The 27,954-nt window shown below is 48.1% G+C and overlaps 3 protein-coding genes across 3 annotated transcripts; all 3 read left to right on the forward strand.

The window, feature by feature from the left end:
- The first annotated feature begins 2,027 nt into the window (after positions 1–2,027).
- On the forward strand, positions 2,028–4,298 carry LOC140404112 (ferritin heavy chain B-like). The gene is made up of 3 exons (XM_072492531.1): positions 2,028–2,261; positions 2,821–2,946; positions 4,066–4,298. Exons 1-3 carry the CDS (start codon positions 2,028–2,030, stop codon positions 4,210–4,212), a joined length of 507 nt encoding a protein of 168 aa, XP_072348632.1. The 3' UTR covers positions 4,213–4,298.
- A 10,609-nt stretch (positions 4,299–14,907) lies between these two features.
- LOC140404113 (ferritin heavy chain B-like) lies at positions 14,908–26,178 on the forward strand. Its single transcript, XM_072492532.1, has 4 exons — positions 14,908–15,009; positions 19,243–19,389; positions 19,953–20,078; positions 25,915–26,178. Exons 1-4 carry the CDS (start codon positions 14,908–14,910, stop codon positions 26,059–26,061), a joined length of 522 nt encoding a protein of 173 aa, XP_072348633.1. The 3' UTR covers positions 26,062–26,178.
- Positions 23,994–25,616, forward strand: LOC140404114 (ferritin heavy chain B-like). The gene is made up of 3 exons (XM_072492533.1): positions 23,994–24,116; positions 24,778–24,924; positions 25,482–25,616. Exons 1-3 carry the CDS (start codon positions 24,015–24,017, stop codon positions 25,614–25,616), a joined length of 384 nt encoding a protein of 127 aa, XP_072348634.1. The 5' UTR covers positions 23,994–24,014.
- Positions 26,179–27,954: the final 1,776 nt, after the last annotated feature.

The raw sequence follows: 27,954 nt of genomic DNA on the forward strand, positions 1-27,954 counted from the left end.
AAATCAGAGTGTTTTCCAAATGGTGAGGACCAATGAGAGTTCAGGATCCATGAAGCAGAAATTGCTAAAAGCGAGTGGACGGGGCAGCACGGTGACGCAGTGGTTAGCACTGGGACTGCGGCGCTGAGGACCCAGGTTCAAATCCCGGGCCTGGGTCACTGTCAGTGTGGAGTTTGCACATTCTCCCTGTGTCTGCGTGTGATTCACCCCCATAACCCAAAAATGTGCTGGTTAGATGGATTGGCCACGCTAAATTGCCTCTTAATTGGGAAAAATAAATAATTGGCTACTCTAAATATATGAAAAAAAAGATAGTGGATAGCTTCAAAAACAAATTACAAAGGCTAATAGAATTTTATTCTTCATCTCATGAGGGCTGGAGCACTTAATCACACAAAGAATGTTGGAAATATGGAACTCTCTCATCAAAAATGTTGGAGGTCATTTTAACATTTCAAAACTGATGTTGTTAAATTTTGTTATGGAAGGGGATGTAGGTAACTGGGACCGAGGCGAGTGTACAGAGTTAAAATTCAGTCCAGTCAAAATATAATTAAATGGTAAAATGCTTGAAGCGTTGAATGACGCAATCACAGAGTAACCATCCTTATCTTTCCTGTACTCCACAGCCTTGATTGGCTCTGGATATCACATCCCTTCTCATTGATTAATTGGTGCCTGGATTCATGGCAGATTCCTGATTGGCTGATGTCATTCCCTGTTTGAATACAGGATGTCCCAGTTGTATAAATACAAGAGCTCGTGAGGACAGAGGTTATGTTGTTGCTGTTTGGATTTGACCCTTAACCAGTAAGATGGCTTCCCAACTGCGTCAGAACTACCACAAGGACTGTGAGGATGCTGTTAACAAGCAGATCAACCTGGAGCTCTATTCCTCCTATGTTTACCTCTCCATGGTGAGTTTTACATTTTTGGGAGCCTTATTTTCAATTTAAGACTGTGACTGTGTTGCTTTCTGAGCAGGTAGAGTTTCTCTAGGTTAATGAGTTGGCTTTAGATATGTCTTTAGACTGCATGGAGTGAATGCTCCAGACAGGAGCTTGTTCCTATTTTAGAATTGCTGTGTCCAGATTAGATCTGAAATTAACTCCAGGGTTTGGATTCTGAGGTTTCGAGTAGAAAGATTGTTTTGAAGGTACCGGAATCTCAACTTTTCCAATTGGAGGGGAGTAATTACTGAGGAGTGAAACATTAGCTGAATTTGTGGTCAGTTTGCCCTCCCTCAAGTCCTGATGTGCTGAACTCAAATGTTAAAATATTGAACATGAACAATTATCTCTTTAATTGATATTACTCCATTGTAGATTTAGTAGAAGTGATTTAAAAAAAAAAAAAAAAATTTAAATCCATAAAGTGTTACGGTTCTTGGGTTCTCCAGTACTGCCATTTCCTATTCGGCTGAGCTTTTGACTGGGAAGAGAGGTCTAACCACTTTAACAGGAGTAGACCATGTGGTGATTATGCATAAGCAATTTTGTATATAATAATGCACACCACCTCCAACCACCAGGTGGCAGTGTAAACCTACCACGTGACACTGTGCTTAGGGGAGTTGGGAGTAAATCTTGTTGGTGGATAGACTTATTCTGCAGTATAGTTAATAGTTTGTTATATACTTATCCAGTTATCTTTACCACACAGTTGTTGTTTCATTTTGGACTAGTTAAGAAGTAGATGTTCTGTAGTGCAGTATTTACATCGGCCAGTCGACAAAACATGAGCGACACAAGGCCCAGCCAGCCTCCCCACCATTTGATGATGATCAAGGCTGGTGTGGGTTTCAACTACATTTTCCTCCCTGCTCCCCATAATCACTTCATTGCCTGACACCAAATGTCTGTCTATCCCAACCTTAAATGTATTCCACAATGGAGCAATAAAGCCCTGGGCAGAGAAATCCACAACCTTCTGAATTAAATTCCCGGGCAAGTAACCTTTTTTTTTAAAAAAAAAAAAAAAGTAGTCCGGTTCAAAGACCAGCTATTGAGGTCGAGAAAGGATGAGTTATGGAGCTGTGGGGGTCTTTTTCTTCAGGTTGGGTGGTCTCTGGGTCTGACCTGACTCTCCCCTTTCCATTGTGTCTCTACCTGCAGTCCTCTTACTTTGACCGGGATGATGTTGCCCTGCGTCACTTTGCTGAGTTCTTCAAGGAGCAGTCACATGAGGAACGGGAACACGCTGAGAAACTGATGGAATTCCAGAATAGACGTGGAGGCCGCATCATCCTGGAGGATGTCAAGGTTGAAGGATAAGTCTGATGTGTGAATGGGAGTCGTGTGGACTCCATATTTCTGGGGGGTTTACAGCATTTTCTGTTTTTGCTTCTATGATGCCAGCATGGGTAGAAGTCCTGTAATGGATGAGATTATTGACTTAAGGCCAGAGGTGTTGTGACTCTTTTCCCCTCCCTCCCTCCCTCTCTCCCTCTAGTGACATTTATGTTTTGCAACTTGGGATGCATGAGAATCTGCAAAATCCAATGAGATGAATAAGATGTGCTGGTAAAACCTCTGGATCACCTGAGCTAGTGGATCATGGTGGTTCAGAAGGCATGACTTCCTGCACTGCTATTAACCGCAGCATTGTAGTGGTTAGCAAGGAAACTGCAGAATGTGGATCATTGTTGTAGATCTAAACACAGAAGTCCTTTTTAATGAGCAGATGGGGATTTATGGAACCCTTTGGCTTAAGGTGTCGATTGAGCAGTATCTAATAATGGTCCCACAGAACATTTGGGTGCAAAAATTAGCATCACCTGGAATTGTTGCCACTAACAAACTTCTCTCTTTCCCCTTTCAGAAACCAGAGCAGGATGAGTGGAGCAACGGTCTGGAGGCAATGCAGAGAGCTCTGCAGATGGAGAAGAATGTGAACCAGAGTCTGCTGGATCTGCATAAACTCTCCTCTGGGAATACCGACCCTCATGTGAGTTGGATGTTGATATTGGAATCTGTGCCCTATGTAAGGTAAACACGTCGTCCTCGTGCGCCAGGCTAAGCCTGATACAATTCAAGGTTTGAATTTACACAGGGCGCCTATGACCGGAGCAAGGCTCAGTAAATTTTTCGGGGTAGAGGATAGGTGTGGGAGATGCTCTAGAAGCCCAGCAAACCACACCCACATGTTTTGGTCATGTCCGGCACTGCAGGGGTTCTGGGTGGGGGTGGCAAAGGTGCTTTCGAAGGTGGTAGGGGTCCGGGTCGAGCCAGGCTGGGGGTTGGCTCTCTTCGGGGTTGCAGAAGAGCCGGGAGTGCAGGAGGCAAAAGAGGCTGATGTCTTGGCCTTTGCGTCCCTAGTAGCCCGGCGAAGGATGTTGCTTATGTGGAAGGAAGCCAAACCGCCGGGCGTGGAGACCTGGATAAATGACATGGCAGGGTTTATAAAACTAGAACTGATAAAAGTTCGCACTAAGGGGTTTGGCTCAAGCGATCACCAGGCGGTGGCAACCGTTCATTGACTACCTCACAGAACGATGAAGGTAACAGCAGCAACCCGGGGGGGGGGGGAAGAGGGCTCGGGGGGGGGGGGGGGGAGAGGGCTCTGGTGGGTCCTCAGGGGTGTTTTTGTATGGTTATTTGTACTAGGTTATGTATAATGGATTGTTTGATTTTATTTTTGGAGAGTTATTATTTTTGTTATGGCAGTTGCCATTTAGTTTATATATTTATTTATTTGTTAAACCGGCCACTGTTATATTGTTTTATTGTTGTAAAAAGGAAAACCTTTGTATTGTTTTGTTTGGCCGAAAAATTTGAATAAAATATTTTTTAAAAAAAGACTATATATTGAGTTCCACTTGGGCTTCATACTTCTATATTTGACACCATAGACTTGGGAATTTGGTGTTGATGGTTGACTCTGATTTGCAAGGTGGGGTTGGAGCTGTAACCATTATCGTGATTCTCAGGAGGCCATTTGGATTGTTGTATTCCTGCTGATGTCCCACTTGGCCACCTCTCTTATATTTATCTTTCCGCTGTGAAGACAAATGCTGTTGATTCCTAGATATTTGTCTGAGCTAATGATACACATTTTGTGTTCTAGTTATGTGACTTCCTGGAGACTCTCTACTTGGATGAACAAGTGAAGATGATCAAGAAGCTCGGAGATCACATCACCAACCTGAAGAGACTGGGAGCCCCTGAGAATGGCACGGGAGAGTACCTGTTTGACAAGCTCACCCTGGACTGACTGGGATTGTAGAATCATTGCTTCTCGATATAATGAAAGTTTGCCTTCTCTGTGCAGAAATAAAAAAACAATTACTTGATGGATAATTTGCTCTCTCTAATTCAGTAGCTAGTTATTTCTAGGATTCATTGCTTCTCCAGGTGAGTTTATTGACTGGATTTGGTGACATTTCATCTCTTCATTCATGCTCTGAAGCAGCTAAGTTGTGGGAATGGGGAGAGGACACCCAATTGTCTGCCACTTGTTGTCTCCTTGGCCAGGGTAATACCCATGAGGAATAGCACATGCACTTGGTGACATCTCCACATTAGATTGTGACATTATTTTTTTATCTATTGACTCGTGTGGGGTCATACCTCCCATCCAATAATTGCTCTCTTGTGCTGAGTCTCTTTCTTGCAGTTAGTTATGAGGCTGGTGGATTGGTGCATCATTACTCGGGAGTAAAGGTGAGTTATCATAACTATTAGTTCCTAGATCCACACAGCCTGGAGTGGGTTATGGATTGTTTTAGTTTTTTTGCCTGCCTACATGATAAATCTGCATTTTGGCCGATGTTTACTGCTGCCTGACATCTATCCTCTCTGAAGATCGTTGCCTGATGTGCAAGGTCTTCTGTTGAATATTTGTACAAATTAGTCCTAAAATTGAAATTCACAGCAGGGGACCATCATTTCTTCCTTTTGGGGACGTGGGCTTTGCAGGCTAAGCCCAGCCTTTATTTCCCTTCAGAAGGTGGTCAGTTGTCTTGAATAGACGAGGGTATACCCACTATGCTGTTAGGGAGAGTGTTCCTGGAATTTGCCCCAGTGGCAGTGAAGGAGTAGTGATTATATTCCCCAGTCAGGAGAGTGAGTGACTTGGAGGGGAGCCCCCGGGGATGGGGGTTCCCAGGCTTCTCCTGCTAGGTGGTAGTGGTCATGGGTTTGGAAGGTGCTAGTTCCTGCAGTGCATCTTGTAGATGGTACACACGGCTGCCGCTGTAGAAGAATTCTTCTGGCTTTGTTTCGTATTTGCAGATTGTTTTTTATGATAAGCAGCCGAGACCACTATATGCACTAAAGCTGGATCACTAAAACGTTTCTTCAGGAATTCATTTGAATGAAATTGTCACTTGTGCAAAGCACATCACCCAAGAGTGGCTGACAGGATACATAGGCCAGGTACAGACACTACCACAGGAGGCCTTGGATGCATTGATACAGGCTGTCTGCAAGAACACTCAATAGTTACCCACTCACTCTTACACAAAGAGCACGACCATGCTATGAGTATGTAACTAATTTCCAGACGCAGGTGATCATCTTTGCAGCAGGATTAAGGACAGACAAAAGAAGCCATCAGGCTTCAGAATGGGCTAGTTGCTGGTCAGATGAGGGTTTTCTGACGACAGTGGATCTGGATTGAACCATCCTGAATAAACAGGTGTATCTTCCCCCATTAACAAGTTGGGGTGTGGCTGGGCAATGGAACTCTGGCCAGTTGGGGTGTATACCTGTGACTCAATGCTAGCAGGCATGTATAAAGGAAGGGACATTGGAACAGATCTTCAGCGCTAGTCTGGAAGTCCCCAAGCAAAATCATCACAAGAAGAAGGGACCTTGGGTTTCGAACCCAGGGAAGACATCCATATCGAGTGATCGTAGCCTGGCCAGCCTCTTTCACTAATTAAGGGTAATACCTAGAGCTCAGCTGTGGGTCTGAGTCATATTTTGTGTGAGTGAGAGAATTGTGAATAAAATTGCATTAAACGTGAACCTGATTGGTCCTTTGTTCATCTTGCAAATAAAGGCACCTGGGTAATACCTTTGAGTAATTAACTGATCAAAGTATGTGAGATTTTACAAACACACCAGAAAAAATAATTATCTTGAAGAGCCACACTAATAAAGCTTATTTTCCTTCTTGTAGTGATATTCTGGCGGGGGAATGGTTTAGCACACTGGGCTAAATCGCTGGCTTTTAAAGCAGACCAAGGCAGGCCAGCAGCATGGTTCGATTCCCGTACCAGCCTCCCCGAACAGGAACTGGAATGTGGCGACTAGGGGCTTTTCACAGTAACTTCATTGAAGCCTGCTCGTGACAATAAGCGATTTTCATTTTCATTTTCATATTCAGATATCAATACACATGATCAATGTATGTAAATGTAGTACAGTCAAATCAACACTAGATGGCTCACAGTCAGATACTATAAGAATTGATTTCCCACCTTTTCTAAGTCACATGATTCGGAACAGTGAACAAGCAAGACATAGTATAGCTAGAGTGAGAGAAGTTAGAACTAGTTTGTTATAATAGTGTATAGTTATATAGTTATCTGTATTGTACTTTAATTTGTTATTGTTAGTTTAGTATTGAGTAAAAGAACTCACAGTTTATTATTTTATTACTCATTAAATAGTTCATCTTTCAACAAGAAGATGATTGGTGATTTTATCATCCTGGTGGATTCAAGATTTGTGGGTAATTCTGGCTAAATCTGCCCACAACACCCACGTGCATCAGATTTACCATCTTGAGGAGGTGGGGGGGGGGAAGAATTTTCATCTGGGGAAGATCCACACTAATTTCTCTTCTGTCCTCCTGTTTCAGCTTTGTGACTTCCTGGAGTCTCACTACTTGGATGAACAAGTGAAGATGATCAAGAAGCTCGGAGATCACATCACCAACCTGAAGAGACTGGGAGCCCCTGAGAATGGCACGGGAGAGTACCTGTTTGACAAGCTCACCCTGGACTGACTGAGACTCAAGAATACTTCTATGTCTGGTGGAAGTTGTGATCAAATTCGGTGACTGGTTTGTACTCAATTCCCATTTGATTGTTGCTGCATTTGGAAATAAAGATATTCATCACTGAGCTGATCTTTGTCTTTATTTGTATCATTAATTCAGCGACAGATATGATTATTCAGATCATTAAGGTTCCGATCTGCCTAACATCTGATCCAAACTTACCTTTAAATTTCCCTCCGTACTCCCCAGCTGCCTAAACTTGATTGAATCCCTGCCCACAATCAGCGCTGACCAAAATACATGGATAAAGATTGACCTGCAGCAAAAAGGCCACAAGAATCTGCTAAGTGGCGGCACAGCGGTTAGCACTGCTGCCTCACAACACCATGCTCAATCACAATCTCTCAATTGGGATTCCGAAACATTTCAGGAGTCTCTGAAACTGTAACCTGCTACTTCCAGGGATGGAATATCGTGCCGTTGTGGGAAAGGGCAGCGAATTGATGTCTTTATTTCACTTGCATCTGTCAAGGTGGGAGGTGCAATTTGTGTTTCTGTATTAGGTTGTCACAAACCACACTCTGTATAGCTGAAGATATGGATTGTTTTTGTACTGTATACATAATAAAGCATCAACCAGCTTGAGGACATTTAACTGCTGCTTATACCCTATTGACCGAGGGGCCCTATTGAGCATAAACCGGGCAACAGAAGCACAAGAAACCCTTGATTCAGAGAGAATTGTTTTTTCTCTCGACAAGTCCTCACAATCGAATTTAGGTTTGCAGAAGGTGATGGACACTGGGGTGTTCATTGTCAATCAATTTGGGGATAAAACGCCACATCACACTTTACAGTAACTGAGCAATTGTATTTTCAACCCTAACTTTTTCCTTTCTCCAACTTGGATCCATGGAGTCACTACAGTGCAGAAGGAGGCCATTCAGCCCATCGGGTCTGCACCAACGCTCCAAAAGCTCACCCTACCTAGGCCCCCACCCAATTCCAGTAACTCCACCTAACCTTTTGGGCTCTAAGGGACAATTTAGCATGGCCAATCCACCTAACCTGCACACCTTTGCACTGTGGGAGGAAACCGGAGCACCCGAGGAAACCCACGCAGACACGAGGAGGAAGTTCAAACTCCACACAGACAGTCCCCCATGGCCGGAATTGAACCCGGGCCCTGGCGTTGTGAGGCAGCAGTGCTAACCACTGTGCCACCACTTGGCAGATTCTTGTGGCCTTTCTGCTGCAGGTCAGTCACTATCCATCTATTGCGGTCAGCGCTGGAAATGCTGTCATCACGGAATCATTCGGGAACCACCAAAACCTGCATCAATCTCCCACATGGGTAACACAGAAGCCATTGTATTCAGCACCACCTGCAGCACAGAGTTTCCATTTGCCACCGGAGATGTTGCGACACAATGGTTCAGAGAACGGGGCTCAGTTTGAGAAAAGGCTCCATCGTTTACTAAATTCCACACATGATCATTCGGAAAAATGGAAGCATCTGGAATTGCCAGAATCCTTTAGACATGGTTGGGAGGTGGTTAGAATATAGGGCGATAGAAATACTGGGTGGAATCTGACCAGAATTTGGCTACCCCCTTACCACCACCACCATCACCATCCTGTGCAAGGGAGCAGTGCTGGGGGACAGTGCCCTTCTACCCACGCTCCCCCACTCCCCAGGGGCTATACTTACCTTTGCATCCTCATAGAGATCCAATCGACATAATATCAGCTATGTATGGACATTTTGTGAGTGGGCATTGTGTGGCGGGGAGACTCGGTAATAATAATAAAGTTAATTAAATCCCATGAAAATGATATTCCCACCGTTGCAGGCGTGACCTTCTGATGTCGCTGGTGAGCGCCGGGAAAAATCGGGGAACATGATCTCTCCAGCGAGAATTGCGTTTCCTGATTTCTCCTGATTTTACGCCCACGTCGCCACACCTTCTGACGACAATCCCGGGCTGAAAATCACCCTCATTGGATGTGTACACAAACTGGCAGAATGTGACGGGTCAAACACCCCGTGGTGTCTCAGCGCAGTGGGTAATATAAATGGGAGGAAAGGTTGCAAAGGCACATGGATAGATTGTGAGTGGGCAGATCTGTGGCAAATGCAGTTCGATGTGAGAGAGAGCCAAGGTCATCCACTTTGGAACGAGAAAGATAAATCAGAGTGTTTTCCAAATGGTGAGGAGTGAGGAATTCTGGAGGAGCAGTGAGAGTTCAGGACCCATGGATAATCTAGTGGATAGCTTCAAAAACAAATTACAAAGGCTAATAGAATTTTATTCTTCATCTCATGAGGGCTGGAGCACTAATTCACACAAAGAATGTTGGAAATATGGAACTCTCTCACCAAAAAGGTTGGAGGTCATTTAAACATTTCAAAACTGGTGTTGTTAAATTTTTGTTATGTAAGGGGATGTAGGTAACTGGGACCGAGGCGAGTGCACAGAGTTAAAATTCAGTCCAGTCAAAATATAATTGAATGGTAAAAATGCTTGAAGGGTGAATGACCCAATCACAGAGTAATCATCCTTATCTTCCTGTACCCCACAGACCTGATTGGCTCTGGGTATCACACCCAACCCCCTGTGGTAATACCAGGTATTGCAGTACCAGAGAGAGGAATGACCATTGGCTAGACCGTGGGGTCTGCCATTGGGCAATGTACATAGCCCCGCCCTGAGAGGCGGGGTATAAGAACCAATGCCGTCCCAGCAGCCTTCACTTCTGTAACTTCGCTGCTGGGTACAGTTCTATCTGATTAAAGCTGAATCGATATGACTCCACGTGGACTCAAGCGTACTGATTGCGTGTCAATTTAATCAGATAAGTACTTCTGAAGGATGGATCTCCGCATCAAGCCGGCGTGCCTTCAGCTCAGCCCTCACGCAGAAAATGCTGCCACGATTTTTAAGCATTGGCTGGCATGCTTCCAGAGCTACCTCGATACGGCTGCCGACACCCCCACGGAAAGGCAGAAAATACACCTCCTACGCTCGCGGGTCAGTCCGGCGATCTACCCCCTGATCGAAGGGGCGGTGAACTATGATAAAGCCATGGAACTGCTGGAAGGGCACTACATTCGTCCACTTAATCAGGTCTACGTCCGTCACCTGCTGGCAATGAGACGGCAGAGCCAAGGTGAGATGCTGGAAGATTTCTACAGGGCACTGATCGTGCTGGGCCAAAACTGCGGCTGCCCAGCGGTGACGGCGAACGAGCACTCCGAACTTTTAATTCGAGCCGCTTTCGTGGCAGGTATGATCTCCCCCGACATTCGCCGAAGGCTGCTCGAAATGGACATGCTGGGCCTCACCGAGGCCCGGGCCCTGCCAGGCTCCATGGACGTGGCGTACAAAAACGCGCTTGCGTACGCCACCGCGCGCACCGCGCCCCCCTGGGCTGCGTGGCACCCCGCCGCGGCAGCCCCCAGACTTGCCCGCTTAACCCCCAGACTGACCCGCTAATTCCGCAGGCCTGCGCGGCAAGGCGCCCGGCTACCGCCGCCGGCCAACGCTGCTCCTCCTGCGGCCAGGCGAATCACCCCCGCGCACGCTGCCCGGCCCGCACCGTCACCTGCAAAGGGTGCGGCAAGAAAGGCAACTATGCCGTGGTCTGCCTCGCCCGCGCGGTGAACGCGGTATCCAATGACTACCCTCAGCCGTTCCTCCAGCCGCCTGCTGTGCAACCACAGCCGTTCTGCCAAGTCCCGACCGCCCCAGGCCCACCGCCGCACTCCCTTTGCCCAGCCCCGCCGGCCCAACGCGCACCGCAGCCTTTGCCCCGCCAGGCAGCATCGCAGGCCGCAGCCATTCTTCCCCCCGGCAACCAGACTGGAGGAGTGCGCGCAGCCATTTTGTCCCTCGCCGGTCCAATCGTCGGGGTCTCCGTCCCCGAACTCCATGGGCGATCCCTGGCCGGCGCCATCTTGGATGGGGCCTCAAACCCCCAGCACGGGTGGCTACGTGCTGCCGGACCAAAACCCCTTGCTGCAGCTGGCCTCCGCCACACTGGAGCAGCATGCGCCGCCAGTTTACTCCTCCCCGCCGCCATCTCCGGAGTCCCCGGACTCCACGTGCGATCCATGGCCGGCGCCATCATGGATGGGGCCTCAAATCCCCAGCACGGGTGGCTACGCGCTGCCGGAACAAAACCCCTTGCTGCAGCTGGCCTCCGCCACGCTGGAGCAGCGTGCGCCGCCAGTTTCCTCCTCCCCCCCACCATCTTCAGAGTCCCCGGACTCCACGTGCGATCCATGGCCGGCGCCATCTTGGATGGGGCCTCAAGCCCCCAGCACGGCTGGCTACGCTCTACCCGACCAAAACCTTTTGTTGCAGCTGGCCTCCGCCTCGCAGGAGCAGAGTGCGCCGCCATTTTGTCCCTCCCTGCCGCCATTTTGTTCCTCCCTGCCACCATCTTGGGAGTCCCCGGATTCCATGTGCGATCCATGGACGGCGCCATCTTGGATGGGGCCTCAAGCCCCCAACACGGCTGATGATGCGCTGCCCGATCTTCACTCCTTGCTGCAGCTGGCCTCCATTACCCTGGACCAGAGTTGGCCCCGAACGCTAGCAAAGGCCACCACGACGATCGGCATCAACGGCCACGTGACGTCATGCCTCATCCACTCCGGGAGCACGGAGAGCTTCGTCCACGCCGACATGGTAAGGCGCTGTTCTCTGGTCACCTATCCCACCCAACAAAGGATCTCCCTGGCCTCCGGGTCACACGCGGTGCAGATAAAAGGGTTCTGCCTCGCGAACCTCACCGTCCAAGACAGGGAATTCCGCAATTTCCGCCTATACGTGCTGCCAGCCACCCTTCTAGGACTGGATTTCCAGTGCCACCTACAAAGCCTTACTTTTAAATTCGGCGGCCCTATACCCCCCCTTACTGTTTGCGGCCTCGCGACCCTTCCCTGTTTGCGAACCTCACCCCGGATTGCAAACCCGTCGCCACCAGGAGCAGACGGTACAGCGCCCAGGACCGGACCGTCATCAGGTCCGAGGTCCAAAAGCTGCTGAAGGAAGGGGTCATCGAAGCGAGCAACAGCCCCTGGAGGGCTCAAGTAGTGGTGGTAAAGACCGGGGAGAAGCATAGGATGGTCATCGACTATAGCCAGACCATCAACCGGTTTACGCAACTGGACGCGTACCCCCTCCCCCGTATTGCCGACCTGGTAAACAGGATCGCGCAATACAAGGTCTTCTCCACGGTGGATCTCAAGTCTGCCTACCACCAGCTACCCCTCCGTAATAGCGACCGCCAGTACACTGCCTTCGATGCAGACGGGCGGCTCTATCATTTTTTAAGGGTTCCCTTCGGTGTCACAAACGGGGTCTCAATCTATCAGCGTGAGATGGACCGAATGGTTGACCGGTACGGCTTACACGCAACGTTCCCGTATCTTGACAACGTCACCATCTGCAGCCATGACCAGCAGGACCACGACACCAACCTCCGTAAATTTCTCCAGACCGCGCACCTCCTGAATCTGACCTACAATAAGGAGAAGTGCGTGTTTAGCACCGACCGTCTAGCCATCCTAGGCTACGTAGTGCAAAATGGAGTCATAGGCCCCGACCCCGAACGCATGCGCCCCCTCATGGAGTTCCCCCTCCCTCACTGCCCCAAGGCCCTAAAGCGCTGCCTCGGCTTCTTTAGCTACTATGCACAATGGGTCCCTAATTACGCCGACAAGCCTTGACCCCTAATGCAATCCACGACCTTCCCCCTGTCGACGGAGGCCCGCCATGCCTTCTGCCGCATCAAAGCGGACATCGCAAAAGCCACGATGCGCGCCATCGACGAGTCCCTCCCCTTCCAGGCCGAGAGCGCGCGTCTGACGTAGCTCTGGCCGCCACCCTCAACCAAGTGGGCAGGCCCGTGGCTTTCTTCTCCCGCACTCTCCATGCCTCCGAAATTCGCCACTCCTCGGTCGAAAAGGAGGCCCAGGCCATAGTGGAAGCTGTGCGGCACTGGAGGCATTACCTGGCCGGCAGGAGATTCACTCTCCTCACGGACCAACGGTCGGTGGCCTTCATGTTCGATAATGCACAGCGGGGCAAGATTAAGAACGACAAGATCTTGCGGTGGAGGATCGAACTCTCCACCTTCAATTACGAGATCTTGTATCGTCCCGGGAAGCTGAACGAGCCTCCTGATACCCTATCCCGCGGCATTGTGCCACCGCACAAGTAGACCGCCTCCGAGCCCTCCACGAGGACCTCTGCCACCCAGGAGTCACCTGGTTCTTCCATTTTGTTAAGTCCCGGAACCTGCCCTACTCCATCGAGGAGGTCAGGACGGTCACCAGGGACTGCCAAATCTGCGCGGAGTGCAAGCCGCACTTCTACCGACTGGAGAGGGCGCATCTGATAAAGGCTTCCCGTCCCTTTGAACGCCTCAGCATGGACTTCAAAGGCCCCCTCCCCTCCACCGACTGCAACACATACTTCCTGAACGTGATTGATGAGTACTCCCGGTTCCCATTCGCCATCCCCTGCCCGGACATGACCACAACCACCGTCATCAAGGCCCTCCAAACTATTTCTACACTGTTCGGTTTCCCCGCATACATCCACAGTGATAGGGGGTCCACCTTTATGAGCGACGAGCTGCGCCAGTTCCTGCTCAGCAAGGGCATCGCCTCGAGCAGGACAACCAGCTACAACCCCTGGAGAAACGGGCAGGTAGAAAGGGAGAACGAAACGGTCTGGAAGACCGTCCTGCTGGCCCTTCGGTCCAGGAATCTCCCAGTCTCACGCTGGGAAGAAGTCCTCCCAGTGGCCCTTCACTCCATTTGGTCACTGCTATGTACTACCATGAACCAGACACCTCATGAACGTCTCCTTGTTTTCCCCAGGAAGTCCTCCTCGGGGACCTCGCTCCCAACCTGGCTAGCGACACCCGGAACCGTCTTGCTGCGGAAACATGCGAGGGCGCACAAGTTGGACCTGCTGGTCGAAAGGGTCCACCTGTTGCATGCCAACCCCCAGTATGCCTACGTAGCGTTCCCCGACGGACGCCAAGATACGGTCTTCCTCCGGGACCTGGCGCCCGCCGGAGCCCCACGCGCGCCCGAGCCACTGCCCCCCCCCCAACCGTACCTGACCAGAGGGCCAGTACTGCCGGCAGAACCCCGACCCAGAGCCGAGCAGGCACCGACGCCCCCTACAGGCACCCCTTCCTTCTGCCCATTTTCCAACCTTATAGCGCCGCCTAGGGGTGACGAAACTGCCTGTGAGGAAGACACCACGTGAGGAAGACACCACGTTCCCGGAGTCACTACCGCCGGGGCCCTCACCAGGATCGCCGCCAAAACTTAGACGCTCCAGTAGGACGACCAGGCCACCCGATCGTCTGATTGCAGCACCATGAGGAAAATTAACAACGCAAGAACTTTCTCCGCAACCCTCGATAGCATGGTACCTGCAATACCTGGTCCTACCATGAAAAGGCGACAGTAATACTAGCCATCACCCCGCTGGCTCTTTTTTAACAGGGGGTGAATGTGGTGATACCAGGTATTGCGGTACCAGAGAGAGGAATGGCCATTGGCTAGACCGCGGGGTCTACCATTGGGCAATGTACATAGCCCCGCCCTGAGTGGCGGGGTATAAGAACCAATGCCATCCCAGCAGCCTTCACTTCTGTAACTTCGCTGCTGGGTACAGATCTATCTGATTAAAGCTGAATTGATATGACTCCACGTGGACTCAAGCGTATTGATTGCGTATCACCCCCTCTCATTGATTAATTGGTGCCTGGATTCATGGCAGATTCCTGATTGGCTAACAGGGATTGTCAATCATCATCGGTGATGTCATTCCCTGTTTGAATGCAGGATGTCCCAGTTGTATAAATACAAGAGCTGGTGAGGGCTGCGGTCATGTTGTTGCTGTTTGTCTTTGACTCTTAACCAGTAAGATGGCTTCCCAAGTGCGTCAGAACTACCACAAGGACTGTGAGGATGCTGTTAACAAGCAGATCAACCTGGAGCTCTATTCCTCCTATGTTTACCTCTCCATGGTGAGTTTTACATTTTTGGGGGTCTATTTTCAATTTAAGACTGTGGCTTTGTTGCTTTCTGAGCAGGTAGAGTTTCTCTAGGTTAATGGGCTGGATTTAGGTATATTCCCTCCCCAGAGTGAATAGGTTGAACACTCCAGGCAGGTGTTTGTCCCTATTTTGGAATTGCTGTTTCCAGTTTGGATCTATAATTAACTCCAGGGTTTGGATTCTGAGGTTTCCAGTAGAAAGATTGTTTTGAAGGTACTGGAATCTTGACTTTTCTAATTATAGGGCGCAATTAAAAGTAATTGGGCAATTAGTGAGAGAAACATTAGATGAATCTGTGGTTTGTTTGTCCTGATGTGCTGCATCCTTCCACAATTATCTCTTTAAATTGATATTACTCCATCATAGATTTTGTAGTGGAAGTGACTTTCAATCCAAGAAGTGTTATTGTTCTTGGGTTCTCCAGTACTGCCACTTCCTGTTCAGCTGAGCTTTTGACTGGGAAAGGCGAGTTCTAACAGGAGTTGACCGTGTGGTGATCTGGCATAAGCAATTTTGTATATAATAATGTACACCACCTCCAACCACCAGATGGCAGTGTAAAACCTACCAGGTTACTCGGCTTGGGACAGTTGGGAGTAAGTCGTATTGGTGGATAGACTTATTCTGCATTAGCTCTAGTGTAGTTAGTATTAGTAGTTTGTTATATATTTATTCCAGTTATTTTTACCATGCAGTTGTTTCATGAATTATTTTAAACTAACTAGATGTTCCGTAGTGCATGCATAGTTTATGGCCAGTTACGGCAGCACGGTGGCGCAGTGGGTTAGCTCTTGCTGCCTCACGGCACCAAAATCCCAGGTTCGATCCCGGCTCTGGGCCACTGTCCGTATGGAGTTTGCACATTCTCCCCGTGTTTGCGTGGGTTTCACCCCACAACCCAAAGATGTGCAGGGTAGGTGGATTGGCCACGCTAAATTGCCCCTTAATTGGGGGGAAAAAAAAATTGGGTACACTAAATTTTTAAAATAAAAATTTTATGGCCAGTCTACAGAACATGACCGACCACAAGGCCCTGCCAGCTTCTCTCCTCCATTCAATTGTGATCAAGTCTGGTCTGTGTTTCAACTTCCATTTTCCACCTTGCTTCCCCATAATCACTTCATTCCTGAGACCAAATGTCTGACGATCCCAGCCTTGAATGTATTCACAATGAGCAAGGCAGCCCTCTGGGCAGAGAATTCCCCACATTCTCGGGCAAGTAACCTTTTTTTTAAATGTCATTAGGTTCTTTAAGACCAGTGTAGCCACCTGGCTTGGCCACTTCCTGACTTAAAATGGAGAATCGCAAAGACTGAAGGGAAATTCAGCCAACACAGGCAAAATGAGTGCAGAAATCATCTGTATTGAAACTTGCAAAAACCAGACAGCACTGAAACCAGCAGCCATCTGCATAGTAATGAGCGATTCCAAGGCACAATTGCAACAGTTAAGGTGAATAAAGCCAAGCCAGACTCCTCGGTGCCAGCAGGAGCCAAGACAAAGGAAGGCTAACAGACATTTAGGGACCGCCCAGCGATCCGTGAACAACTACAGTATTAGAGAAATCGATCGGAACGCAGTCCAATCATTTGGAACCAGGTACGGGGTCCGCCCCGAAGGGCGGGAAGACCCTGGGGACTATAAAGTAAAGCCCTCGAGTTCAAATTGTTCTTCTTTGGCAGGGTCACTCAGCAACTTGAATCAACCTGAGAGAGTGACCTGTCCAAGCAGCCACATCAACCAAGTCTCCAGTCAACACTCGCTACGAGACAGGCGCTCCTAGCTACCAGTCCATACCAGCTTTTGAATCCTGCAGACTAAGAACCTGAACGAAAGGCCATTTGTTCCCCAGACCTGGTGGGTCAATTCCGAAGCTAAGTATAGGCCTTTTAGTGATAGGAATAGTCTAGGGTTAGGGCGCTCGAGAGTTACAAGTTAGCTAGAAAGGACCTAAAGAGAAAGCTAAGAAGAGCCAGGAGGGGACATGAGAAGTCTTTGGCAGGTAGGTTCAAGGATAACCCTAAAGCTTTCTATAGATATGTCAGGAATACAAGAATGACTAGGGTAAGAGTAGAGCCAGTCAAGGACAGTAGCGGGAAGTTGTGCGTGAAGTCCGAGGAGATAGAGGTGCTAAATGAATATTTTTAATCCGTATTCGCACAGGAAAAAGAGTGTTATCGAGGAGAATACTGCGATTCAGGATACTAGACTAGAAGGGCTTGAGGTTCATAAGGAGGTGTTATCTATTTTCACACTTTCCAGATTTGCAAAGTCCCCTGGGCCTGATGGGATTTATCCTAGGATTCTCTGGGAAGCTAGGGAGCAGATTGCTGAGCTTTTGGCTTTGATCTTTAAGTCATCTTTGTCTACAGGACTAGTGCCAGAAGACTGGAGGATAGCAAATGTTGTCCCCTTGTTCAAGAAGGGAAGTAGAGACAACCCCGGTAACTATAGACCAGTGAGCATTACTTCTGTTGTGGGCAAAATCTTGGAAAGGTTTGTAAGAGATAGGATGTATAATCATCTGGAAAGGAATAATTTGATTAGACATAGTCAACACGGTTTTGTGAAGGGTAGGTCGTGCCTCACAAACCTTTATTGAGTTCTTTGATAAGGTGACCAAACAGGTTGATGTGGTGTATATGGATTTCAATAAAGCATTTGATAAGGTTCCCCACAGTAGGCTACTGCAGAAAATACGGAGGCATGGGATTCGGGGTGATTTAGCAGTTTGGATCAGAAATTGGCTAACTGGAAGAAGACAAAGGGTGGTGGTTGATGGGAAAAGTTCAGACTGGAGTCCAGTTACTAGTGGTGTACGACAAGGATCTCTTTTGTCATTTTTATAAATGACCTGGAGGAGGGCAGAGAAGGATGGGTCAGTAAATTTGCAGATGACACTAAAGTCTGTGTTGTGGACAGTGCGGAAGGATGTTACAAGTTACAGAGGGACATAGATAAGCTGCAGTGCTGGGCTGAGAGGTGGCAAATGGAGTTTAATGCAGAAAAGCGTGAGGTGATTCATTTTGGAAGGAATAACAGTACGACCGAGTACTGGGCTAATGGTAAGAATCTTGACAGTGTGGATGAGCAGAGATCTCGGTGTCCATGTACATAGATCCCTGAAAGTTGCCACCCAGGTTGAGAGGGTTGTTAAGAAGGCGTACGGTGTGTTAGCCTATATTGGCAGAGGGATTGAGTTTCGGAGCCATGAGGTCGTGTTGCAGCTGTACAAAAGTCTGGTGCGGCCGCATTTGGAGTATTGCTTGCAATTCTGGTCGCCGCATTGTAGGAAGGATGTGGAAGCATTGGAAAGGGTGCAGAGGAGATTTACCAGAATGTTGCCTGGTATGGAGGGAAGATCTGATGAGGAAAGGCTGACGGACTTGAGGCTGTTTTCGTTAGAGAAGAAGGTTAAGATGATCAGAGGATTGGATAGGGCGGACAGTGAGAGCCTTTTTCCTCGGATGGTGATGGTTAGCATGAGGGGAGATAGATATAGGACAGATGTCAGAGGTAGGTTGCAGGGGCTGGTTAGCACAGGGCTAAATCGCTGGCTTTGAAACCAGACCAAGGCAGGCCAGCAGCACTGTTCAATTCCCGTAACAGGCGCAGGAATGTGGCGACTAGGGACTTTTCACAGTAACTTCATTTGAAGCCTACTTGTGACAATAAGCAATTTTCATTTCATTTCATTTTCGTTTCATTTACTCAGTAGTAAGGGTGTGGAATGCCCTGCCTGCAACAGTAGTGCACTCGCCAACACTAAGGGCATTCAAATGGTCATTGGATAGACATATGGACGATGAGGGAATAGTGTAGATGGGCTTTAGAGTGGTTTCACAGGTCGGCGCAACATTGAAGGCCTAAGGGCCTGTACTGCGCTTCTATGTTCTAGAGTTTATGCATGAGTATAGTGATTTACTATGTACAATGAATGTATTTTGATTTGAATCTTGCTAATTGGTGTGTTTGAGTTATTGTTCATTACTTGAACCTCGTGGCGGTATCATAAAGATACCTGGTGACTCTAGAGCAAAGGTTAAACAAACAGCAAATTATGAATTAAGAGCCAACCAAAAGTTAGCAACACCAGCTATTGAGGTAGAGAAAGGATGGGTTGTGGAGCAGCGAAGGTGTTTTTTCAGGCTGCGTGGCATCTGGGGCTGACCATCTCCCTTATCCTTGTGTCTCTACCTGCAGTCCTCTTACTTTGACCGGGATGACGTTGCCCTGCGTCACTTTGCTGAGTTCTTCAAGGAGCAGTCACATGAGGAACGGGAACACGCTGAGAAACTGATGCAATTCCAGAATAAACGTGGAGGCCGCATCATCCTGGAGGATGTCAAGGTTGGAATTTAACAGTCTTCTGTAGTGATGCAATTTAAAGTGTCTTTTTTTTGTACTTCCAAATCTTGCTACTCCACCCTCTAGAATGTGAGCAGCAGTTAAATTGAGTGTGAGATGATAGATAAAAGATGATTTCACCTTTGACGCACTTGAACAAGTGAATACTGAGGATCTATAAATGGTTGGCTCCAAAAAGTATTGGTTCAACCATTGTGGGGCTAAACTAGGAATAGTGTGGAAAATGTGGGCTCTCGCTACGACTCATTGATAAAGTCAGGACTTCACAAGACATTGACTTAGCAGGAATGGAGTTTCTTTAGCTCTGCCAAGCCAATGGACTGATCTACTGCCAGCAATGGGAACATAGACAATAAAGGCAGGAGGAGGCATTCGACCTTCGAGCCTGCTCTGCCATTCATTACCATCGTGGCTGATCATCCTGCCTTTTTTACTTTAGCCCCAAGAGCTAATGGTCTCCAATGTTACCTTCCATGATTTAAACACACATTACACAACATTCTTAGTGCAGCACAAAAAAGACCTTTCTCTCTTTCCACTTTCAGAAACCAGAGCAGGATGAGTGGAGCAACGGTCTGGAGGCAATGCAGAGAGCTCTGCAGATGGAGAAGAATGTGAACCAGAGTCTGCTGGATCTGCACAAACTCTCCTCTGGGAACACTGACCCTCATGTGAGTTGCATTTTGTTTCCTTATCCAGTGATGTTGGAATCTGTAGTCATTTGCAGAATTATTTTAGGTTTCCCATTGCTGGGTTTGACTAAATTCCATTCTGAGGCATCAATGTTTCCTTTCGCTCCCCAGGAGAATGGGTGAATTGCCACTTTTGTGGTTAATTCTGGCTAAATCTGCCCACCACACCCACGTGGATCAGTTTTACCATCTTGAGGAGGTGGGGGGAACAATTTTCATCTGGGGAAGATCCACACTAATTTCTCTTCTGTCCTCCGGTTTCAGGTATGTGACTTCCTGGAGTCTCACTACTTGGATGAACAAGTGAAGATGATCAAGAAGCTCGGAGATCACATCACCAACCTGAAGAGACTGGGAGCCCCTGAGACTGGCACGGGAGAGTACCTGTTTGACAAGCTCACCCTGGATTGACTGACTTTAATCCTTTTTCAGTGAAGAGTGGTCCAACTTGTGTGTGTAGTTTCTTTTTTGTGCTAAATTTCTGTTCTGCCATGTTGCTGCATTTGAAAATAAATGTCACTGACCAGATTTGTTTCCCTGTGTAATTCTGTAGCTGACATGATTAGTTCACAAAAATTTCTAGATGTCTAACAGGGTTAATAGAACTTTATTCTTTATCCCCAAGAGTGGCTGGAATGGAGAGGGGGTAGAGGATCTGAAACAGCTGTACAAGGAGCAGTTCAGACAACATCTGGAAAGTAGTTCTGCCAGTTAATCACTGGGGTGGGAGGTGTGCACAGTTGATCAAGCCACGACCCCCCCCCCCCCCCCCCCCCATTCCAACAGTCAGTTTAAATTTTCAATTCTGACACCAAAATATAATGTTTACTTTTGGCACAAGTAGGATTACATTAACACTGCAATGAAGTTACTGTGACAATCCCCTAATTGGCGCACTCCGGCCCCTGTTCGGGTACACAGAGAATTCGGAATGTCCAATTCACCTCGCAAGTAAATTTTTGGGAATGTGGGATGAAACCCACGCAGACGCGGAGAGAATGTGCAGACTTCACGCACAGTGCCCCAAGCCGGGAATCGATCCCAGGTCTGTGGCATTGGTGAAGCAACAGTGCTAACCATGTGCGACAGTGCCGTCCATGTTGCCAAGTGTTTACCTTCACTACGGTTACCTTTCAGGTTAAAAAGCTGTTTTTCCAGGAGTAGCGGTCAGTCTTGCATTGATCCTTTTAAGTCTTAGTGGGTGGGGTTTACCGAACACACGGTGTGTTTTTTGGTTTTGGGGGGGAAGGAGGGGGTGGTGGCCTGGCTATTTTTCTCCCGGTCCCACCGTTGTCAATTGGATTTCCCGCTGACTTCTCTCCTCATCGCTAGGAAGCCCGTGGGCGGGCGTGGGACCGGAATTTCCTGCTGGCGTCTTTTAAAACACAAATTCTCCCAGACTGCTCTTAGTCCTTGAAAATTGAACCGTTTTCTGTGATTAAAATGTCCACGGCAGCTATTTACACCCAGTCTGGCCCTACATGTGACACCAGACCCACAGCAATGTGGTTGACCCATAACTGCTCCTCCGAAATGGCTGAGAAAGCCACGGGCAACAAGTATTGGCCTTGCAAGCAGCAACCACGACCCACGAATTAATAAGCCAAGAAAAAAGACTCGGAAGTTTTGAGACAAGGGGGAAATCATTGGTGTCTACAGCTCTTAGAACCACTTCACGGCTTTGCCAGAGACCTGGCACTTTTGCGGCCTGGTGGAGACCGTGGAGCACGTTTATGTTGTCTGTCCCAGGCTGCACTCCCTTTTTGGTTTCTTGACAGCTTTGTTGTTGAGGATTTCTTTGCACTTCAGACCCACGCTCCTGATCTACGGACATCCGGTGCGGAGGGGGGCCGGGAAGGCGGAGGACCTCCTCGTGAACCTGCTAGCACAGGACTAAATCACTGGCTTTGAAAGCAGACCGAGGCAGGCCAGCAGCACGGTTCAATTCCCAATCCAACCTCCCCAAACAGGCGCCGGAATGTGGTGACTAAGGGCTTTTCACAGTAACTTCATTTGAAGCCTACTTGTAACAATAAGCGATTTTCATTTCATTTCCTGGGCCTGGCCAAACTTGCCATTTATAGGTCCAGACAGCGGGCGACCGAGGGGGTCGTCCAGCCTGACTGTCTGCCCATCTTCCGCGGCCTCGTTCGTGGCCGGGTGTTCCTGGAGCGGGAGCATGCGGTGTCCACGGGCACACTCGAGGCGTTCCGTGCTCGGTGGGCACCGCAGGGGTTGGATTGCCTTATCCACCCCGATTCTCACACTTTAATTTGACGGGTTTTTGATAAGTTTTTGTTTCCTTTCTCGTTCTCTTTGGGCTGTGCTCCACCCGTTGTTTCGGGGCAATCCCCTCGTTTGTTTTATCCATCAGTTACTTTATGTTCTTTTGCATGGTTGTCACACCCAGCATCACGCCAGTGTCAGTGGCGGATGCTGGCTTAACTCCTGTACGTGTAGATAAACGTACAGGTCATCAATTCACCAACAAAACACCACAAAAAACAAAAAATAACAAAAAAGACAAAACACAGAAACAAAAATATTTTTTATTTGTTAAATTAGAGTAGTAAGACCATATAAAAGGTCTACAGTTCTTAGATTTGGGGATAAAGCTCCACATCCCATTTAACAGTGACTGAGCAATAGCTTTCTGTTTGATATTCGCCACAAATCCATTTCGCATTGCCCCAATTTGTCAGCTGGTTTGTGTATTCTCTGTGGCTTGTCTGGGGCAGGTCAGCCTCGTCCAATCTGTTCTGCTCAACGCTGTCCACGCACAGAAATTCCTAAAAAACCAGTGGACGGTAGAAGAGTCTTTGGAGCTCTCTTCCTGAAAAAGTGGGGAAGCACAAACTTCGAATATTTTTACGGCAGAGGCAGATAGATTCTTGGCAAGTGGGGGTGGGAACGGGGGGGTCAAAGGTTATCAGGGGGAGGTTTGATGTCTTTATCAGATCAGTCAAGACCTTATTAAATGGCGGTGCAGGTCCGAGGGGCCGAATGGTCCACTCTGCCTCCTTGTCCAGAAGTTTGTGCGACGGCTACAAAAACAAATTAAATAGGCTAATGGAATTTTATTCTTCATCTAATGGGGGCTGGAATAGAGAGAGGTAGAGGTTCTAAAACAGCCGGAAAAGAGCAGCTTAGACCACATCTGGAACACTGTGCCCAGTTTGGATAAATTGGCTTTGGTGGAGATGCAGAAAAGATTCACCAGAACGGAATCGTCGCTAAAAGGGTTAAATGATGAAGACCGTTTGCATCGACTGGTCTTTCAATCACAGAGTCTAGAATTAGGGGACGTGTTGAAGATGATTATTGGATTTGATAGGGTGGATAGAGCAAAACCAGAGAGAATCAGAGAATCTCCACATGGCAGAAGGAGGCCTTCCCCAGGTGGGAAGAGAGGCGCAGCCTTAACGTCAGAACCAGCTTGTTCAGGAGTGAAGCTCGGAAGCATTTATTCAACAAAGAATGATGGAAATCTGGAACTCTGTCACCCAAAATGTCAGAGGTCTTTTTAACATTTCAACGCTGAGGTTGTTAGATTTTTGTTGTGTGTGGGGCAAATGGGACTGAGACGTGTTTACAGAGTTAGAATTCAATCCAGTCACAATATGAACGGTGGAAAATGTTTAAAGGGTTGAATGGACCAATCACAGAGTAACCATCCTGATCTTTCCTGTATTCCACAGACCTGATTGGCTCTGGGTGTCACACCCAACCCCCTCTCATTGATTAATTGGTGCCTCGATTCATGGCAGATTTCTGATTGGCTATCAGGGAGTGTCAATCATCATTGGTGATGTCATTCCCTGTTTGAATGCAGGATGTCCCAGTTGTATAAATACAAGAGCTTGTGAGGACTGAGGTCCTGTTGTTGCTGTTTGACTTTGACCATTAACCAGTAAGATGGCTTCCCAAGTGCGTCAGAACTACCACAAGGACTGTGAGGATGCTGTTAACAAGCAGATCAACCTGGAGCTCTATTCCTCCTATGTTTACCTTTCCATGGTGAGTTTTACATTTTGGGAGTCCTATTTTCAATTTAAGACTGTGGCTTTGTTGTTTTCTGAGCAGGTCGAGTTTCTCTAGGTTAATGAGTTGGCTTTAGATATATTCCCTCCCCAGACTGAATGGATTGAACACTCCAGGCAGGTGTTTGTCCCTATTTTAGAATTGCTGTTTCCAGTTTGGATCGATAATTAACTCCAGAATTCTGTGAAGTTTCTGGTAGAATGCTTAGTTTGAAGGTACCTAAACCCCTCCTTTCCAATTGAAGAGGAGCAATTAAATATAATTGGCTGGCTGATGTACTGAATTTGAAGGATTTTCTATTTTCCATTTGTGTGAGAAAGGATGTAATTCATTGTGGTCAAGAAACTTCAATCCAAACAGCATTATCACTTGCACAGTGGTTACCACTGCTGCCTCATTGGCAGGGACCCTCTGGTGACCCACTGTGTGGGTTTACTCCGGGTCAGGTTTCCTCCCACCATCCACAGGGATGGGTTTCAACATACTGAGGAAAAGCATTGATAAAGCGATTTAGTTTTCAATAAAAACCAAAACTCTGGTCACCTAATTGGAGGCCAGTATTGAGGTCAAGGAAGGGTGGGGTGAATCTGATAGCTGGGGGTCTGACCTGCCTCTTTTCCACTGTCTCTACCTGCAGTCCTCTTACTTTGACCGGGATGATGTTGCCCTGCGTCACTTTGCTGAGTTCTTCAAGGAGCAGTCACATGAGGAACGGGAACACGCTGAGAAACTGATGGAATTCCAGAATAAACGTGGAGGCTGCATCATCCTGGGGGATGTCAAGGTTGGAATTTAACAGCCTTCTGTGGTGATGCAATTTAAAGTGTCTTTTTTTTTTGTACTTCCAAATCTTGCTACTCCACCCTCTAGAATGTGAGCAGCAGTAAAATGGAGTGTGTGACGATAGATAAAAGATGATTTCACCTTTGACGCACTTGAACGAGTGAATACTGAGGATCAATAAATGGGTGCTCCAAAAAGTATTGGTTCAACCATTGTGGGGCTAAACTAGGAATAGTGGAAAATGTGGGCTCTCGCTACGACTCATTGATAAAGTCAGGACTTCACAAGACATTGACTTAGCAGGAATGGAGTTTCTTTAGCTCTGCCAAGCCAATGGACTGATCTACTGCCAGCAATGGAAACATAGACAATAAAGGCAGGAGGAGGCATTCGGCCTTCGAGCCTGCTCTGCCATTCATTACCATCGTGGCTGATCATCCTGCCTTTTTTACTTTAGCCCCAAGAGCTAATGGTCTCCAATGTTACCTTCCATGATTTAAACACATTACACAACATTCTTAGTGCAGCACAAAGGCCTTTCTCTCTTTCCCCTTTCAGAAACCAGAGCAGGATGAGTGGAGCAATGGTCTGGAGGCAATGCAGAGAGCTCTGCAGATGGAGAAGAATGTGAACCAGAGTCTGCTGGATCTGCACAAACTCTCCTCTGGGAACACTGACCCTCATGTGAGTTGAATTTTGTTTCCTTATCCAGTGATGTTGGAATCTGTCGTCATTCGCAGAATTATTTTGGGTTTCCCATTGCTGGGTTTGACTAAATTCCATTCTGAGGCATCAATGTTTCTTTTCACTCCCCAGGAGAATGGATGAATTGCCTCTTTTATGTGGGTAATTCTGGCTAAATCTGCCCACAACACCCACTTGCATCAGATTTACCATCTTGAGGAGGTGGTGGGGGGGGGGGGGGGCGGGGGGAAAGAAGTGTCATCTGGGGAAGATCCACACTAATTTCTCTTCTGTCCTCCTGTTTCAGCTTTGTGACTTCCTGGAGACTCACTACTTGGATGAACAAGTGAAGATGATCAAGAAGCTCGGAGATCACATCACCAACCTGAAGAGACTGGGAGTCCCTGAGAATGGCACGGGAGAGTACCTGTTTGACAAGCTCACCCTGGATTGACTGACTTTGATCGTTTTGCAGTGAAGAGTGGTCCAACTTGTGTGTGTAGTTTCTTTTTTGTGCTAAATTTCTGTTCTGCCATGTTGCTGCATTTGAAAATAAATGTCACTGACCAGATTTGTTTCCCTGTGTAATTCTGTAGCTGACATGATTGGTTCACAAAGATTTCTAGCTGTCTAACAGGGCTAATCGAACTTTATTCTTTATCCCCAAGAGGGGCCTGAATGGAGAGGGGGTAGAGGATCTGAAACAGCTGTACAAGGAGCAGTTTAGACAACATCTGGAATGTCCAGTTTGGAAAAGTAGCTCTGCCTGTTAATCACTGGGGTGGGAGTGCACAGTTGATCAAACCCTGCCCCCCTCCCCCCTCTTCCAACAGTCCCAGTTTAAATGTTCAGTTCTGGCACCAAAATATAATCTTTACTTTTGGCACAAGTAGGATTACATTAACACTGCAATGAAGTTACTGTGACAATCCCCTAATCGCCGCACTCTGGCCCCTGTTCGGGTACACAGAGAATTCGGAATGTCCAATTCACCTCGCAAGCACATTTTTGTGAATATGTGGGATGAAACCCACGCAGACGCGGAGAGAATGTGCAGACTTCATGCACATGGTGACCCAAGCCGGGAATCGATCCCACGTCCCTGGCATTGGTGAAGCAACAGTGCTAACCAATGTGCGACTGTGCCGTCCATGTTGCCAAGTGTTTACCTTCACTACGGTTACCTTTCTGGTAAAAAGCTGTTTTTCCCGGAGTAGTGGTCAGTCTTGCATTGATCCTTAAGTCTTAGTGGGTGGGATTTACCGAACACCCGCTGTGTTTTTTTTTTTGGTTTTGGTGGGGGGGGGGTCACCCAGTCTGGCCCTACATGTGACACCAGACCCACAGCAATGTGGTTGACGCATATCTGCTCCTCCGAAATGGCGGAGAAAGCCACGGGCAACAAGTCTTGGCCTTGCAAGCAGCAATCATGGCCCACAAATGAATATGCCAAGAAAAAGACTCAGAAGTTTTGAGACACGGGAGAAATCGTTGGTGGCTACAGCTCTTAGAACCACTTCACGGCTGTAGCGCACAAAGACTCACGAGAGACTAATTGAGATGAAGTCGATGAGGCTTTATGAAGTGTGACTTGTTCCCCGCAGTTCAGTAACAGACTGGCCTGCGGGGGAGAACTCCTGGTTCTTATACTCCGCCTTCAGTGCGGAGCTAGAGGTCAACCGCCAACCAGGACCCGGGATCTGTCAGCCAATGACATCACGGCTTCACAGTCCCACATGACCCCTAATGCATACTACCACATTCACCCCTTGTTAAAAATGAACCCGGCGGGGTGGTGCTTCGCATGGTGGTAGAGGTTTACAAGGCTGGTCCTGGGAGGAAAAACGTTTGCATGTCATTACAGTATGTACAGGGTTTTTTTTTGTTTTGAACTATTTACAGTATTCGTAAGAGGGAAAAAGGGGAAAAAAATTCTCTTTAAAGTCCACAACATTCTAGTGTTACACCGATGCCACAAGTCGGTCGGGCGGTCTGGTCGTCCTTGTCGATCGCCTGAGCCCTGGTGGTGGTGGTGCTTGTTCCAGTGTTGTCGCCTCCAGGAGCTTTACGGTTTCTGCTTCAGCTTCACTTCTGATCGGACCTGAGAGGAGGACCGATCCTCCCGGGAAGGGGGCTGTCGCGGGGTGCGCCGGTGGCAGGGAGGGGGTGATTGGTGTCGGGGGGGTGTGCGTGTTGCCGGCGGGCGCCAGATCTCGCAGGGAGACTGTGTCCTGTCGGCCGTCGGGGTACTCCACGTAGGCGTACTGCGGGTTCGCGTGGAGGAGGTGAACCCTCTCGACCAACGGGTCCGACTTGTGCGCCCGCACATGTTTCCGGAGCAAGATGG

This window comes from Scyliorhinus torazame, chromosome 29 (assembly GCF_047496885.1).
Source record: "Scyliorhinus torazame isolate Kashiwa2021f chromosome 29, sScyTor2.1, whole genome shotgun sequence".
Classification (NCBI taxonomy): Eukaryota; Metazoa; Chordata; class Chondrichthyes; order Carcharhiniformes; family Scyliorhinidae; genus Scyliorhinus; species Scyliorhinus torazame.

Coding starts and splice junctions, on each gene's coding strand:
- LOC140404112 (XM_072492531.1), top strand. CDS start 2,028: ATGGAGCTGTGGGGGTCTTTTTCTTCAGGTTGGGTGGTCTCTGGGTCT. Junction 2,262..2,820: donor TCATCCTGGAGGATGTCAAG/GTTGAAGGATAA, acceptor TTCCCCTTTCAG/AAACCAGAGCAGGATGAGTG. Junction 2,947..4,065: donor CTGGGAATACCGACCCTCAT/GTGAGTTGGATG, acceptor TTTGTGTTCTAG/TTATGTGACTTCCTGGAGAC.
- LOC140404113 (XM_072492532.1), top strand. CDS start 14,908: ATGGCTTCCCAAGTGCGTCAGAACTACCACAAGGACTGTGAGGATGCT. Junction 15,010..19,242: donor CCTATGTTTACCTCTCCATG/GTGAGTTTTACA, acceptor CTCTACCTGCAG/TCCTCTTACTTTGACCGGGA. Junction 20,079..25,914: donor CTGGGAACACTGACCCTCAT/GTGAGTTGCATT, acceptor CTCCTGTTTCAG/CTTTGTGACTTCCTGGAGAC.
- LOC140404114 (XM_072492533.1), top strand. CDS start 24,015: ATGGCTTCCCAAGTGCGTCAGAACTACCACAAGGACTGTGAGGATGCT. Junction 24,117..24,777: donor CCTATGTTTACCTTTCCATG/GTGAGTTTTACA, acceptor CTCTACCTGCAG/TCCTCTTACTTTGACCGGGA. Junction 24,925..25,481: donor TCATCCTGGGGGATGTCAAG/GTTGGAATTTAA, acceptor TTCCCCTTTCAG/AAACCAGAGCAGGATGAGTG.